Raw genomic sequence first — 18,077 nt, 5'->3', positions numbered from 1 at the left:
AAGACCTGAATTCATAAACTAGGCTTCATTGCTTCCTTTGCTAGAAGGTCTTAAAAGAAATATATGCTTGTTAAGATCATGGGGCAGTTGATAAATTTTGTTGAAAGACCACTGTGGAGAGGCATTGTTATGTTTGGCAAAGAGAGTGAGAAAGAGCAACATGTTGGCGAGGTTAAAAAAGTGATGGTGGAGTAGGATGTTTTGAGAAACTTTTTAAAACCAGAATGCATTGTGAATCAAAACCCACAGAAGTAATTAGCTTCAAAGTAGATAACAAAGCTTATTAAGCATGTGTTCTTCTGTCCAGGGGGTGTAGTATCATACAATCGAGATATTACTGCTAGTATTAGAACAATGTAATCAACAATGCCTTGAAATTAATGTTTCTGGACTTCACAAGCAGTTTCAATTATATTATGCTAATATGTTAAATTGGGAAAACAAAAGCTATGTAAGGCTTTTAGATAACATTAGGGTGTTGAGCTGGTAAATGAATGAAGGAAATTCTACTTTAGTGGGAATAGGTGACTGAGAAACTGCTAAAGGAGGTTAATTGGAGAATGCCTTCAAATTAAGCAATCAGCTCTTGGGAGAACGATAAGAAACCACTATAAGACCAGAGATGTCACCAATAAATGTCTCTTTGGAGTGGAAGAAAGAAAAGGTATCAATAATTTTTGAGATTTTGAAACTGATATTACCAAACTTCTCAAGTACTGTGTAGGTGTCTAGTCAGATTCAGGAAGGACACATTCCACTTGACAGATAAGAATACCAGGACATGGCAAATCCATGATGTGAAAAGCAAATGAAATAACAAATGAAAAATGGAGACGAGATGTAACACTGTGGAAGCACATCATGAGCATAAACTTCAGGGAGAGAGAAAAGATTATTTTCCCTCTTAAGATGAAGACCTCTCACAAGATAAAACGACTTCTATGAGAAGAATTGATTGCTTTAGCTTAAGAAGCAAGAGTCCAGAGCAGGAAAACAGCTTCATAAGTAATTTTAAGCTTAAGTATGAATAGAACACTCAGATTTGCTGATAATTGGTAGTTCTGGATGTCCTGGACTACAACGTGTCCTTTCCAGTCCAGTCTTAAATCTTCTATATGATGTTGGCAGCAACCGTAGGAAAAAGACACAAGGCTACTAGAAAAATAATTGGTAGGTAGAAGATAGCTATCTCTTCAGCAAGGGTTTTCCAAAACCTCTAAATCTTTCACTCAAGACAAGTTATAGTTGTCTTAAAATGATTGTGCTGACAGTTTAGGAGAAGAATCTCTGAAACATCTTTATTAATGTTGTGGTTAACTGTAGAAGTATACATTAATATCCACCACAGGGAGCTGCTCCCAGGTAACTTAGTCACATCTTTCATTACAGATTAAGAAATTTAGAAAATGGCCTAAGGCCTATTTTCTGACTAACTTTCGTGGAGGATTCTAGAGATTTCCTGGATGGAAAGGTATAGCAGATCCCTTGTAGAGCTGCAATGGCTCAAAGTGAGCTTACTCAGCTGTTGGACCAGTGCAAACAGAGGGTTGTATTGTTACAGATCTACTTTGTACAGCAGCTGAACTAGTTCATTCTGCTCATGACTGTACTGAGCTGGGCAGACAACCAGCTAGCTAAAGTGTAGTATGTCATTCATCAACTCTGCCTCAGCTCTTTAATGCAAAGATGAAAACATGACACTTGCATTTAGATAATGCATTTAATGTAAAAATAAAATATATTTTTTAAATAAAATATTTACGCAAGGCACCAGTTTGTTTGGAAAATAAAGGCTGTAATTCTGTAAACGCTTGTGTAGATGCTTTATATAAGTGTGGAAGGAGTCTCAAAACAATTTGAGCCTACAATTTGCAATATCAAGGAAAAACATTTTTATAGATATGCTGAAGGGTCAGATCTATTTCACTGACTCTTTGATCTTCTTGCTTGAATGGGACTTGGGGCAGTGAGAATTATTATCATTATGGCGCAAATTCCTGCATATTTCTGCTTATAAAATAGAGCTCATAAACTATATTTTCATTTACAAATGCGTATTTGATCTTTACAAAAAAAGGTAAACTAGCTCTGCCTTGCTATACAATATGTTTATCTGTAAAATGAATTCATCTTGAACACAAACTAAAATGTAATGCATCAGACAGGTAAAATCAAGACTAAAGTTTTGGGTTTGTAATATTTTAAGAGGTTTTGAGTGATCATATGGAGTGCCATTGCTTACAGAGCTTTTTAATATCAAACAAATAGAAAATAAAAGAATTTTTCAGACATTCAACATGAAAGACTGAAAAACGATGAAAACAAAGAAAGCTGCAGTTTCGAACACACTCTTGTTGGCCTGGCTCTCATATGGCTACTGGGTGGCCTGCAGGCTTAATCCAGCTCACCAGGCAGCATTATCCAGCTCTTGGGAACACTTGGAGGTGTGTCTGCACTTAAGTATTTCTGGGAAGCTTGTTCAGGGTGTTGGAGAGTTTAGTGGATCCAAATTGTACCTGGCACTTCAGAAGCCTTAAGTGCCAGAAGGAGGCCAGATGTGGGCTCAAAGGCTGTGCTGAGACTGAGCTGATAAACCCTGCTGAACAAAAACTGAGCCTATGCAGGCAGATATCACTGCAGTAAATTATATTACATGTCTAGCTGTACCTGGTTTGGGCTTTTTTGCTACTAATCAGAGAATATTGAATAACTGCCTAAACGGTTATCCTGTGCTGTTGGTCTGTCCCCTCAGTATTGCTTGCTGTCTTTGAGCTCAAGACTGGGACTAGTGTGGTATAACCAAATGACGGCTTGGAGCTACATTTGAATAAGAGGTTTTCAAGGGTAAAACCACTGCTCTGGATGTAATTGGCATATCCGGTTGATTGCAGTACAATATATTTAATTGAAAAGCAGAACTAATTAAAAAATACCTGATTGTTCATGTAAGTTGTTACATTTCATTTCAGTGATTAAATTTAATGTGAATTAAATCTAATTTGGTGACAATGAAGGGGTAGTGGCATGAAGGTATGGGGCTCATTAGTTCAAGGTTGCAGAGGCTTGATTCATTCTAGCCAGAAATAGATTTTTTTTAATGTCAAAATGCTGACAAAGAATGTAAATATATTGACACTGTAAAAGGACAGGATATGACATAGCTGAGGAAACCAATAGACATAAGGTAGACACAACGTCAACAAATGCTGAAACCTGTAGTAACAGGACTGAGCAACTTAAAAAGCAGATGAACAACCTCATAATTTGAGGTTGTATGTCTGAAAGATGGCAATCAGCCATTAAATGATTGCTCCTATTGCAGGAATAACAAGATTGTGGTATGGCAACAAGTCTGTAACTATACAGAAATTATTTTGAAACCTTTTGCAACTCTTCCATTTTGATTAACTATATCCCACTCAGTATGTGTTCTTCACACATGAGAGAATTCAGATGACTGAAGCCAAGAGAAGAATGAAAATGGAGTTGATGACACTTTCCTCATTCAGGAATCCTGTCATAGAAAAATAGACTCTTTCAGGAAAAAGAAAGATTTCAGAAAAAAATGTTAAAATTAGTATGCAATTTATCAAATTAATATTATATAGTAATTACTAAAATCTTCAGGTTTTAAGGTAAAAATTTTGAGTGATTTTGATCTTCCATAAAAGCAGCAATTAGAACATCGCAAACAACTAATTTTGACTGAAAAAATGAAACCTGATATTTTTTCACATTTCAATACAAGCTATTTTTTTTTTTCATTTTTCTGATTCATTGTACGTCAAAATCAACTGTAATAACAATTTTCATTGAACTGCTGGTTATTTTTTAATGTGATCTAAGATGGGATTAAAGGTGAAGACACTCTGAGCATGTGAGCTGAGTTACTTTCAGATTCCACTTTTTTAAACTTGTGACTACCTACATGTACTGGATACGGGAATTCAGTGCACCTCTATACAACTACATGTAGAAACCTGTTCTGAGATATCTAAGGCTACCGCTAGGTCTTTCACCTGAACTCTTGTTATCTTATCCAAAGAATTTATTAGAATTAAAATATATGTTGAGATGACATATTTCTTGAGAGGAGGCTTCTGTTTTAATCAGTGTGAGAATTGACATGGAGTATTTTGTATTTTGAGAGGTGCTAGCCTACTCTCAGACTCACACTGGCAGCACATTCAGTTCATTGAAGTGTTTTATGCTGAAGGATCAGCCTGTGTAAAGCTTATTGCTTTAAGGGCTTATTGCTTGTTTCACTATATGAGGAAGTTGTACCAACAGCAGCCTTATCACACACAGATGTAGTTTCAGCAACTGTAATAGCACCCTATTGCTGTCAGTGTTAGAAACCTGCACACCTTCTATGCCTGACCCTTTTTTTCTCCAGGTTTCACTTCGGTTCTTTGCTCTCAGAAACATATCATTAAGCTGGCTGCTTCTGGCATTCAAGGGCAGAGACCTGGCTTTCCAAACACACAAGGCTTTGTGTCCAGTAGGTTGGCATATCCAGGGGAAGTTTGTGAAGAAGAAGAAATGGTTAATTTCACAAAAATAGTTCTGTTTGAAAGACAGAAAATTGTATGTTCTGTCCTAGATTGAATTTTTTATGTGGAATTCGAATGTAAGAATGAGAAAAGGGGGGGAGTGCGTGTCAACGAAATGTGGAAGGGACTTCAGCAGCACGTACTGTGGACAAATTGGTCTGTCTCTGTAGTTGTTGAAGATGAGTTCAAGGTGATAAGTTTGCTTTGAGTAAAGCAAAAATTAAATAATGTTTTAAAGAATGTATCCAAATTAGCAGAGGTTTATTAGATCAGGAGGAATGTAAATTTGCCTGCCTGATAGAAAAGAAAAAATTTTTTAAGACCCATAACCTATTTTTCGAGCTGCACATAATTATCTGTCTTGAATAAACTGCAATTGTTGGGACCAAATGATCTTTTCTACTTGGAATGCTGAATTATTTATTACATTTGTTTCAGTTGCAGCTAGAAATTTCAGTTTTTTGCATATGTATTTAAAATAAGACTGAGACCATTGTGTTAATCATTTGCTATTTTAGATACAGTTAATCTCTGCAAATGTTGATTATTTGTACAGTAGATAAAGCAGTGACATGATCATACAAACATGATCAGAAAACTTTTAAAGATAATTTCTTTTCGGTAAAATTACATAAACGTAATAAGCCCCCCTTTCCAGTAAAAAATATCTTATTAATTCAGAAAATCAAATGATTTCTCAAGGACTGCTACATAATTATGTTGCTAAACCCAAGACAAAGTAACATCAATTGTAGGACCATGCTGCTTCAGATGTGCTACCCCTGCACATAACAAATTCATACTACAGTCCATATGAATTCTGTCTGACCCTGAACACTTACAGAAATTTCATGTGTAACAGCTTAAAAAGAACAAAAATTCTGTTCATGAGATCTCTGCCAGAAGTCATGGTTATGACTAGGAACAATCTTCAGACGAGATTCTTGATGAGACCTACTGCAAGAATAAAAAGGATGACATCAGGCCGATAAAATAATGATCAAAGACTATAGTAGGCTTGGAATGTTCTCTTTTTATTTTAAATATACTTATTACAGTAATTTGTTAGGCTTATATAGAGCACTATTATTTACATCATTCAGTGTTTATCCTTTGGGGAGAATTCCAGTGCTCAATAAGTAAGAGTCAATGAGCTGCTTGTTAACCATCTTGGAATCAGTGTTCTGAAATATTAATTTCACATAAATGGTGAAAGTCCTTGAAATAGTTACAGTTACCTGTAGTTCCATTCAGCAGGTATCTTCAAACTGCAGTTAAATTATGTTGAAAACTCTGAACATAGCTATAGATAATCAGAAGAAAGTTCGACAACAACATCAAATTAAAAAATACCAAAAAACATCAGTGGCTGACATCTACATTTTTCAGATGCATCTCAGGGTGATGGTAGTGTTCAAAGGGAACAAATAACCATTTTTTGGTAGATTGCCTGTTATAAAATGTCTAGATCATGGGCAAAATATACAGTCACTAATAAATTAAAAATACATTTTTTTTTCAAGATCTCCTTCTAATATGGCATCTTAAAATGTGCCTACAGTTAAGAATGATTTTCATTATTTTTATTAAAATTAAATTTTTCCATGGTTGCTATTTCTCCCACATGAATTTATGCATTATACGTACTGTATAAAACATATAAAAGATGAAGTTGTCAGTATACGGAATATCATTAGCTGAGAACATGAAGAAAACGTTCATATCAGATCCCACTGAATGTTATTTAAGTTCAAACGTACAAGAAAGGGACTTTGGTCCTGATCTTGCACTAAGAGAATAATTGTAGTCCCCATGTTTCTATGTACAAAACTTACTGTCTCTACTGAGATCATACGAGTCTTGCGTTGACAACCATCCCATTTTCATGTGGTTCACCACAGAAAGTGAGTTTCAACCAGGAGAAGCAGCTTGGTTATTTCTCCTAGTTCTCATCAATGTGTTTCAGAAGTCAAATCCATGGCACACAATATGTGAGTGGCTGAATATCTGTGATGTTCAGCTATGGCACACAGTTTTGTTTTCCCAACATACACAGAGACAGCAGGGAAATGCAGCTCATAACTACCAGGAATTTATCCTAAGAAATGTCACATTTTCATCATTATCATGGGGTAGAAACTATCGTTATTGACAGTGTGCCTGTTTTTCAACAAAACATCATTGATTTTAGTAGCACTACAGTTTGGCAAAGAATAGTTTCTGAATTATCTGTTACAGTTTTGAATATCTGGCACATTTAAGACACCCACCCACCTATTCAAATAATATTTTAAAGCAAAATCAATGTTTGATATAAAATAACAGTTGTGTTGCAAATGTGGAAAAATAGTCTACAAAAAATAAGTATAAAAGTGATCTCAGATTTATGAATATGCTTTATATAAACAAGTTCAGGTGACTAATCTGTGTTAGAAATGGCCCTTGGTAGGCTGTGTCACAACAGAACATCAAATTTTTCACAGTTTACAATAACACAGTGAGATTCACAATGTGATGACATCTTATATCAGAAAAATAGTATTTTACAAACTATCCATTTGGCATCTATTTTTTGACTTTTTTCTGTTTCTTTTTCAGTTTCTTTTTTCTTTTTCCTTTTTTTTCCTTTTCTTACAAAATAGTGCAAAATTACAGTGCGTTAATAGAAGATTTTGCAAATCCTAATACAAAGTCAGTATATTTAACTGTTTTTTTCATTGACTGGAAAGGGTTTGGCACATTAGGATTTTGTATAGATTGAAAAGCTTCTTACTTGCTTCTCTTCAGTATATCCACTGAATATTTAAAACATTAAATTGCACCAAGGGAGTTAACTTTCCAAACTTTTAAATCTCAGCTCTTATAATATGTGCATTACAAAGTGTCAAAGAAAATGCAGATTTTGCAGTTTATTTGTGAAACCACCTATGTCAGACTGGCTTTTCTTATCATATTATAAAGAGAAGGATTGATGGGAACATTTTTCACCTTGTGACTGCTAAAGTGTTTATTTACAGTTTCAAGGTTCTAAAGGAAATTTATCCCAAATTTATATATATATATATATATATAAATATATATAAGAGTTGGTTCACCATATACCTTTCAAATTTTGTTATCAAGCATGTCTCTGTATCTGGATCCAAACAGACTAAAGAGTAAGAATAAAGAATAATAATAATAAATAATAACAAACAATTGCTTTTGCTGCCAATTTGCAATGATTAAATTATTTTCCTACTAATAATTTGCTTAGGATTGTTAATGAAGAGTTCCCTCATGTATCAATACTTCATTTGTACAGACTGGTACACAGAAGGTGTCAGATGAGTCCCAGGTCGGTTCTTTGCCTCCTGAGCTGAAAGCAGGAATGAAAAAACTGAGACCACTGAATTATCTACTAGAGGTTGCCAAAGAGTGGTCTGTACCATAATTCGGGCTGTTAACCTGAAGGCGAAAGGCTCATGATTGGATCTCTAAACTGCCACATGAGCGAATCTCTGAACTATTCAACTGTACAAAGACCATTGGTTTCGGTTAATTGTGTAGAGACTGTGGCGACATAGAAGATTACCAATTAATTAGGTTTGCAACAGAGTAATGAACTGACTTATTCCAGTATGAAAACTGCAGGGTGATGTCTGTAGCCCTAGTTATTTCTCATAACTCTATGGTTTTATCACCTGTATAATTCTGTGGCAATTGTGCCATGAATTAAAATTAATACTGCATGGTTTGTTTAATCAATTTATTGGAATTTCTGTGCCTTTTAAGAACATATCTAAGCAGTCTGCATTTCACACCAGTTGTCTGAAGGTAGAATTGGCTAGTTATTCAAATATTAGAAGGGAAATATCCATGAATAAGATGGTTTTTTTACCCAAGCCCTTCCACCCTTGCCTCAGTCCTGTGTTACTAGCACAGGAATCTCCCAAATCATCTGCTAACTCTGGTGGAAGATTTGCCCAAGCAAGGAGTAAAAGATAAAGCTGAAATAGCTATCTTGTATAAATCATATTGATTGATTTCTAACATTTAAAAATCACTTCTGTTAAAAACAAACAAAAAGAAAAAACAGAACTGTCAGGAAAATTAATCAAAAAGTCCACCAGCTGGTAGATATACAACTTCCCCTAGACTCTCTTCTCAACAAAGTACTAATTTTGACCAAGGAAACACTTAAGTATCTGATACTTAAGTATCTGATTAACTTTCAGTTTTCATTAGTTTTAAATAGGTCAAAGGCATCCCTTTTCCCCCCTTTGCACATACAATGATTATTCACAGTCTCACCTAGACTGAACCAAACACTTTCCTCCAAAAGGAAAATCAGATATCGTTAAGATTGACACACAGAGTCCAGATTAAAAGGGTCCACACATGACCAGGTTCTATGCTTTCTTTCTGGGACAGTCCTCAAAATACTATCTCAGCAAGCCTCAGCTACTCTCACCTTATGTCCATGGAAGTTCAGTCACCCTGCATAGCATGGGCAAGCTGTAGGCTGGAGTGCTGTGCTGAAGGGGTGGCATGAGGCAGTGGTGGCACATATAGTATTGCTGAAGCAGAAGAGTAGGGCCAAGGTTTATTGTATAGACACTAAGCCAGAATCAAGCCAAACAGTATGCAGTGTGGAATAGTCAGTCTACTCACTGGATGGATGCACATGATGCAAAAGAAGCCACACAAATTGCTCTCTGTTGACTATAGATTGCACTCTTTTGAACAATTCCTAAAGGCAATAAAAGCCCCAATGCATTAAAGCATTTAAGATGTTCTTAAAATTTTTAAGTCTCATGGTCATCTGCATGTGCTTAAGGTCTTTCTTGATTAAAGTCCAGGGAGTATTGCTGCATTAGGACTTAAAAATCAAAAACAGAAAGAAGAATAGAAACTCCTGAATTTAGATAAGAAGTATGATTAATTTACTGACAGACTTCACTCTGCACCCGAAAGTTATTTTCTGTCTAATGAAAAAGATAATACAAGGCCAACAGGAGTCCAATCCTCCAATAATCAGGAAGAGTCATTGGTCGTTTAACTGAATCTTCCTTAATTAGAGATGGGAGAAAATTACAGTGTTTTTTAAAGCCTATTTTGTGAAAAAAACACGGGCAGCTAGAAAGAGTAAATAGTTGTTTACTGTGCTCAGTAGTGTCAATTTCCTGTGTCTTGCTCAGCCTGTATGAACTCTACATTCCTACTTTCTCAGTCCACCTTTTACTTCATCTGTTCCTTAAAAGACAAATATGTTGCTGGATGTCTCACACATTCCGAGAGCCTCAGTCATTGTGAGGACAGCCATCTCATATGGGAAGAGGCATTCAAAGGAACTGTCAACAGGATTCACCAAGGAATGGGGACCTCATACTGAGCAAGAGCTGCTGTGGTCACTGAGTGTCTGAAATGACATGAAAAGTCTGCTTTAAAAGGATCTGCTGCCAGTTTTGTGTGATATCTATTCACATTTAGTGGGGTAGTAATGCATCTGCAGTTAGTATTTAGGTCTTATTTTTCACACTGAGAAAGGCAGTAGTATTGATACCTCAGTGCACAACAGAGACCCTAAAATCATCCAAAATAAGCCATTGCAAAAGAAAAATAGTGATTACTTTCTGTCTTCAGTGGCTGCCTAGTTAACTTGAGACAGGTGCATATGCAAGATTATTGTGGGCTGGCAAGTAAAATAAACTGAATGTCTGAAACAAAATTGTTGAGAAAATAGTACTGGTGTGATTTCTTATCTTCTACTTCTCTTTTCTGGTACAAGTATCTTCTTTTGCCAATAGTATCAAAGCATAATATCTTGTTCTCTGTTGTGTGTCTAATTCCATATAATTTAGCCTGCCATAATTGGTTGATTTTGCTCATTCTCCTTCACAGGGATTTGCTATTTGAGTCTATTTACGCTAGCTGTTCCTGTAGAGTAGCTCACTGCAGAAGAACAGACCTCACAATGCTGAATGTCATATATGGACTGGAAACAATCTTGAGTGAATTAAGCATGTAGGTCTAGGTAGACAGCCTTTATGCATGCATGCATGGAGAACAGATGTTTTACATCCATTGCTTCACATCATTTACCATATAGCTGGATGTGCCTGATAATGCTTCATCTTCTGTCAGCAAAGCTCTTTATATCCAGAACTGATTAAGGCTTGATACCTGCAGATCACCTTAAAATCTTCATAAAACAGTTGTCTCACTTATGTTTTAGCCCACACTCTTCAATATGTCAGTGAGGCATTAGGATCATTTATATTTTTTAGGATTTGATCATGATTCTTCTCCATAATTCTGGATTAGATTTCTCTCCTGTTTCATTAATCCTTGAAACAATTTTAGCAGTGTGTCCTGAATGCAGTGTATACAAGCCTTGTGTGGAGTTTCTGTGAAGAGAACAACTCTCTTTCCAGTTCCATCAAAAGACTTTCATACTTCTTGAAATTCAGCCGAAGATTAACCATACTGACTGGATCCTGTGCTTAGAGAGGTAAAGACATTACTTACAGTGTTAAAACTCAGTGTATATTTCAAAACTTTCCTGTGTATACACTAATCCATATTTGTAGCAACGAGTCATGTATCTTATTTTGCTTGCTTGTTATTATTATAAGAACTTAGCAGCTGAACTTGCTGCCAAGAAACCAATCTGATTTGACCTAAGGACTTACACAGCATAACTCCCATGATCTGAAATGAAGAATGAAATTAAGGATTGTGCACATTCACCTTCCAGTGAGATCAGTGCAAAGAACTTCCGAATTCCAGCACACTGAGGGAATCAGGTTATTGAGCCAAACCAGTGGTATGTTCAGTGACAGAATTTTTCAGTCCTCTCCATCTAGGATAGACTGTGAACTATAGCCACTTGCCTTCGAAATGATAAAATATTACTCACATTACATCCATGTCAACACTTCATTTTTAGAAGATTCAGTTTCGTTGTATTGCATTAATTTTCAATGTAAGCTCATCTTTTTTCATTCTGGAATGCTGGTGATTCACATCCTACTGAAAACTAGCTTTTAAAGAAAGCAATAAATAGTGTAAGCAAATATCTGGACTAGAATACAGCTTTTGAAGCCATAGAGAGAGGAGAAGTGATTCTATCACTTTTCCATGGGGTTTTGAGTTTTAGAAATTTAATTACATTACTCTTACAGCCTTCTGTGTTTTTATTCCAGCCTGGAGTGAAAAAATAAATCTGACAAGTCACCTTACCTTTTGCTAAATATTTATAATTTTTTATCCCTTATTTTCTTACTTCAGCAATGTTGCTGTCTGCAAGTTTAATCTTAGGTATTTGATAAACTACTGTGCTTGATCAGGTTCTTATACATCTCATAAGCTGAAGCTTTTCCAGTTGAATTTTTTTCTTTTTTTCCAGTAGAAGGTGTGACCTGTAGCACTTTGACCTGAAAATCCAAGCTAACTGGCTTTCATTTGATACCAAAACATATCCATACATTTATGTCATTAAACCAACCTTGTACGTATAAATATATATGGCAATCATATATTCATGTCTTAGCTGAAATAAAGAAGGATTAAAATCAAATGACACATTAAAAGCAGACATTTTAAACAATCATGACAATAACCACAATTTCGTATTTGCTATTAGAGCAAATTTAGTACTTAAGAGCCTACTCATATTATCAAATATTGATAGCAAACTGCTGCTCTGAATAGTGCATTTTTTCATATAAAAGATTCTCAGACCCCAAAATTCATTAGTATAGTAAGCTGAAAGGTTGAATATGTCAGCCTGATAGCTTATTTACTGAATTTGAACATATTTCTTTCAGAAAATTAGTTGTTTAGTCATTTTATCCCCCTTTCATGAGTCATAACATCACATTTTCTGCTACAATTAACATTCAACAGGTATTTACAGAATTGGGGAAAAATTCACTATTATTCAAGAAACTATACGAGAGAAATTCCTAAAATTTCTCAGCAAGCTATTTCAAAAATCCATTATTACCAGCTGAATTCAGTTCATGAGGCTGATGTAATCAAACACCTTTATTAAAATCCTTTTATCTCTGTATTGATGTAACACCACTTAGAGCCCTGGTTCACATTAATAATACTTGAGACACAATGGGGCTCAAGGGCATGCTGCATTTGAAAACAAAAATTGGATGAATCTGGGCTTTGGTCTCTAAGATTGGTCATTTTCTCTGTGTCTGACATTGTTTCTTCAGAGGGTAAGAACAGATATATTCTTCAAGCAACTTAATGGGACTATTTGTTAGGAAACATCTTATTTTTAGAAACCAAAACTGTCTACTATTCTAATACCTTTAAAAAACTATAGTTCATTACCCTTAAAAAGGGGGGCAGTTAATGACACTTCAGTAATGGTAGGTATTGTACTTTACTGTGCTCTTAAAATGTAAAATGAACACATGAAACTTTACTGTCTTTTGATATATTACACACATTTTAGACTGGAACAGCAAATTATGTTCTTAAAGTTTTCTCTGGCATTTAAAAATTGTTTCCTCATTTTCCAAATAGGTTGAACAGCAAATGTAATGTTAAAAATAAAAAACAATTGTTAAAAATGACTACTTGGAGTGTAAGACTGGGACATATTTCACGGAAAATGTGGGAAATTTTGTTTTAAATTCACAATAAACAATCAAATATTCTTCAGTGCACATAATTAGTATGTCTATTATGATTTGAAACTAAGTATTGATGACTACTGTTGCTGATCTTTTAAAATCTCTTACAAAATATAAATAGGATAGCCAAGAGGGAACAGCTGATAAACCATGACAAAATATTCTCTTTTCCTTCCTTTTTTTTTTTCTCTTTTCCTTTCCTCTCCACTTGAACTGAAGTTCCTTCTGGCTTCTTCAAAAAAGTACACACACACACACACACACACAAATTAATTCCAAAACCATTTTTCTAAATTTCCAATGGACTTGTATTCCTGGTGTCTTTTCACATGATCACAAGCAAGACATGCATGTGATTCCCAGAACCTAGGAAGATGCACTGAAAAATCCTTCTTCCAGTTGAAATAACTAAGGTACATCTTGTTATTTTTGTCAAGCATCAAAAGATATTCTGCCAGCTCTCTGGGGGAGAGAAAATCTTCCACGTGTATGAAAGAGTCTGCTGGAATGTAATTCTCATAATTTTCTCTGGAAGGGCCCAGTACAACTGGTACTGATCCAGCCAGAAGAGCATTGTAAAGTTTCTCAGTAATGTAATCTTTGTGGATTGAATTTTCAAAGGAAAGGTAGAATTTGCAAGTGGAGATAGTTGGAATCAAGTTTTTGTCATTGACGTAGTCTCCAAAGGCTTGTCCGTAGGTATGGATTTCAATGTATTTGCTAAGCTCATTGTAATACTTGACTCGAGCGTGCTCGGGGTTCCAGTTACTTACAACCCAACAGACCAAGTTTTCCTTACTTGGTACTTCAAATGTGAAGGAACTTGTACCAACCATCATGAAGCCATAAGGCACCTGAATATCTGAATCGCGCCGATAAGTCAGAGTCAGGTTAAATAGGTGTTCAATGCCACTCTTCTGTGGAGTATGAGTTGGAGACTCCAAGTTCATCCAAATCCACTTCTGGAATGGTGGCCTGGCTTGCTGAGGTAAATTAGTCAGATCCCAGCTAATGTCTCTGTGATGAATGAGAACAGCATGGGATCTGTTATATAGCGAGCGGTCAATAGTCAGATGGCACCCAGGGATATTGAACATTGTTTGGCAGGATGTTAAATCGAATGTCTGGCCAAATGGCCAAACCCAGATCAAAACAGTAGTTTCATTAAGATTATCAGTTTTGGAAGAAAAGAAGTTCTTCATTTTCAAAACTGAACTGGCTGATTCTATAGGACCAGAAATCCAGCTATTTGTTGGTTTGATATAAATTAATATAAATGCCATGAAACAACCAAGGACAATGAAGATAATAAAAAATGGCCGGAAAATTCCTTTAGATGTCGATGTCATAATTTGTTCTGAGAAAAAAGAGAGGAAGAGAAAGAGATAAAATAACATCAGGTATTGAATTACATATATATATGTCCTGTTAAAGCAATCAGATATCAAAATGAATAGAACTTCTATAGCAATGATCTGTAACCTCAGAAATTTCCTTTGAATGGAGAGGGCATGAGTTCTTTCTTGCCATTCATGGCAAAGTGCTAATATTTCTCCTCTTCACATTAAAAGATCATTGACACTAATTGAAACCAGGATTTTAATACATCTCATACTTGATGTGAATCAGTATATATATTGAGAAGTTTTTTTTTGCTTCGAACCTAGGCCAAGCATTTGAGACACACAATACAGACACAATTACCCTTTGATTCTATCTTTGTGTCTGTGTAAGGAATAACATGCTGCACATTGGCATTCCATTCATATTTTTGTGTATATGGAGGATATAGGATTAGAGGATTGAAAATGAAAGAAACTAGAACTTTAATTCTGTAATCAGTAAGCCTGTTATTAGAAAACTAGTTCATGCCTTATGGCTACATAGGGATGAACATTTATGTCTTCTCCAAAGGACTCCTAAAATAACTAGAGAAGGAAAGCAGCAATAGAGGCTTCCCCTGTGCAGCCTCACATAGTTCCCACATAGAGAAAAATAAAGAAAAAAGAATAAGAAGATGTCCTTACATATTTAAGTTTTTATGCCACAGTCCTGTGTTAAAAATTAGGAAATGTAGAGATAGCTGCATCTTTGTGAGGTATTGTTTTTTTCCACAGGGAAAAAGAGATGAGGACTTTATTATATAGCCTCCTTTGTCCTCTCTCCGGTTGTCTCTTCCTGAGAGAAGTGATCAATCTCTTTTCAGAACTTCTCTTCCATATGTTTTTTGTGAAAGCTAACAAAGTCAGGGGTTGTTTATTGCTAACCTTTGCTCCTGAATGTAGTCACAGAAAGCAGAAAGTGAATTTCAGGCCTTTTAAACCAGTTTCATAACTCATCTCCTCCTACCTGTGAAATAAGTAGTTAAATTCAGAATGAAGACATAGTAGAATGTGATTCAGAGATCTATTAACACCACATAACTTTTCTGCTTTTCTGAGTGTAAAAACTAATATGTGACTGTAGCACTACAGTTACAAAGGAAATGTTTTCACATTCATTGTTGAGGAAAAGGAAAGAGGAGGGAATGTCATGCTTAGCTTTACTCTAACACTGTATCTTGAGGAAAAGGGAATTTTCCACAATATTTCCCCTTGTTTTGGGAAGGCAAATGGTCTTAGTCCTGGGTTTAGTTACTGTGGTGGGTCAACCTTTTCTGGCTGTCAGACACCCATCCAACCATTCTCTCACTCCCTCTCCTCAACAAAACAGATGGAGATAATAAGACGAAATTCTTATGGGTGGAAGTAAGGACGGGGAGATCACTTACCACTTACTGTGACAGGCTAAACAGAATCATCTTGGGGCAAAATAATGTAATTTATTGCCATTTAAAATAGATCAAAGACAAAAATTAAAATAATATCTGCCCCCTCAACTTTACAGGCTCAAATTCCTCCTTCATTCGCATCTCCTCCACTTCCTCCCTGCCCCTGAGCAGTGCACAGGGATGGGGCATGGGAGTTTGTGATCAGTCTGCAATGATTCCTCTCAGCTGCTTCTTCCTCCTCACACATTTCCCCTGTTCCAAAATGTGTCCTTCTGATGGGATACAGTTCCTTCAGGAAAAAAAGCTGGGCTCTCTATGGGATGCAGTTCCTTCACTATATGTCCTCCTGCTCTAGCATGGGGTCCTCCCCAGGCCACCATGGGCTGCAGGGGAATCTCTGCTCTAGTGCCTGGAGCACCTCCTCCTATCCCTCTTCTCTGACCTTGGTGCTCACAAGGTTGTTTCTCACATTTTTCCCCTCATTCCCACACTTTCCCAGAGGTGCAACCACCTTGGCTGCAGGGCATAGCCGTGCCCTACAGTGGGTGTGTGTGAGCATGCTAGAATTGGCCATGTGTGGCACAGGGGCAGCCCTGGCTGCTCTCCACAGAGGTCATCTGGCAGTCCCCACTGTCAGCACCTGGGCACAAACACCTAATACAGGTATATAAAATGTAAGTGGTATGTTGAGTCTGGTGTTTTTGTCTAAGCCCTTTTTCTCAGGACATAGTTTAGCTGGTCCTCTCTACATTCAGCAAAATGATCCTGAGGCGAGTAAAGAAGAGGAACTTTTGTGTCCGTGGCTTTTCCACTTATCATCATCAGTTTAAATCCCTCTGAATGAAATATGTGGCTTTACAGCAAGACCACATTGGCTTTTTTTGGCCTATGTTGATTGTTGCTGGCAAATATGTCTAGAAGGGAGAGAGATCCAAAGACTGCTTACTTACTTCCTTGCCTTACTACAGCGAAAGCAAGAATGGAATCTCTGAGGAAGAATGGATTTAGGTTGAACAACTCTAGGAGATAAAACTCGAAGAAAAAACATGAGGCTGAGCTGATATTCATGTAATGCTGTTCTTTGTTTCTGTGTTATTGAAACCAACACACAGAATAGGTACAACTTTTCACTAAACAGAAAGCATGAGCTGAGTTTTGACAATAGATTGGGAGAGGTGTCTATTCACAGGGACTGATCATTTTCTAGGAATTGAAAAGTGTGATGAAAAATCAGAAAAGGACTTTAACATTGTGCCTTGTAACATAGCCGCCCTCCAGTTAAAAGCCTTTTGACTCAAGTCCCTCTGATAGGGATTATTTTACACTAAGCTCTTCTTCTAACCAATAAACCCCCCTGCATCATCACATAGCAATTCTTGCTACATAGAAAATGATCAGACATCCTGTATACTTTTCTCTGCTTGAAATTCTAGTGTGTCCAGAGTGTTGCATTTGTGTAGGAAGCTTTTCAACTGTAGTGCCAATGTGAAGATAAATGCTTGTTGCCTCTGCTACCCCGAGTACCAGTATTAACATCTCACAATGTTAAACAGGTGGGTTTACCTATTTTTGTCCCTTGTGGATTGGTTTCCTCTCACAGCTTTCCTGTTCTTTGAACTCAGGGGCCTATGTTTCTTCACAGGGCAGACTGAGGAAGTTGTGGAATAGAACAGTAAACTCTGCTTTCATGGCTTTTGGGACTGAGTCCTGTACACAGTCAGGAAGCAGTTAAGTATAGTGAAGGTATGTGGTAAACACTTATTAAGAAACACTATTTTCACAGCATAATAAAATCGTTTGGGTTAGAAGGGATTTTCTTGAGAAGTAGCTTGTCGGTACTGCTAGGACATATAGGTTATGGTCCACTAAAATCTGTAGAATATTTCCTCACAATACTCTCCAAAATCTGAAGACTTTTCCATATTTCTTTATTTCCTTCTTCTCTTTTTTGCCCAAGATAATGATCAATCTTCCACTGTAATTCTCACTATAAAGGTGACACTGAGGAGACATTTGTTACAAGACATCCAGCCAAGTAACCTTAGCTCACCCTTCCTCTTTCATGGCTTTCCTTCTACCACAGAATCACAAATTTCCTTTTTGCAGATCCCCTCC

At 36.4% G+C, this 18,077-nt stretch overlaps 1 protein-coding gene across 3 annotated transcripts in view; it reads right to left on the bottom strand.

The window, feature by feature from the left end:
• Window positions 1-12,562: 12,562 nt before the first annotated feature.
• Window positions 12,563-18,077, bottom strand: part of FUT9 (fucosyltransferase 9) — a 100,656-nt gene continuing 95,141 nt past the window's right edge. For all 3 annotated transcript variants that reach the window (XM_027633933.1, XM_027633931.1, XM_027633932.1), the window contains exon 2: window positions 12,563-14,549. In XM_027633933.1, the coding sequence (XP_027489734.1) occupies window positions 13,462-14,541 (1,080 nt within the window). In that variant the 5' untranslated portion in view covers window positions 14,542-14,549 and the 3' untranslated portion in view covers window positions 12,563-13,461. The remainder of the gene's footprint in view (window positions 14,550-18,077) is intronic.

The sequence above is a fragment of the Corapipo altera genome, unplaced genomic scaffold (genome assembly GCF_003945725.1).
Source record: "Corapipo altera isolate COAL_440 unplaced genomic scaffold, ASM394572v1 2b, whole genome shotgun sequence".
Lineage (NCBI taxonomy): Eukaryota > Metazoa > Chordata > Aves > Passeriformes > Pipridae > Corapipo > Corapipo altera.
This window is presented reverse-complemented; position numbering and strand designations above follow the sequence as displayed.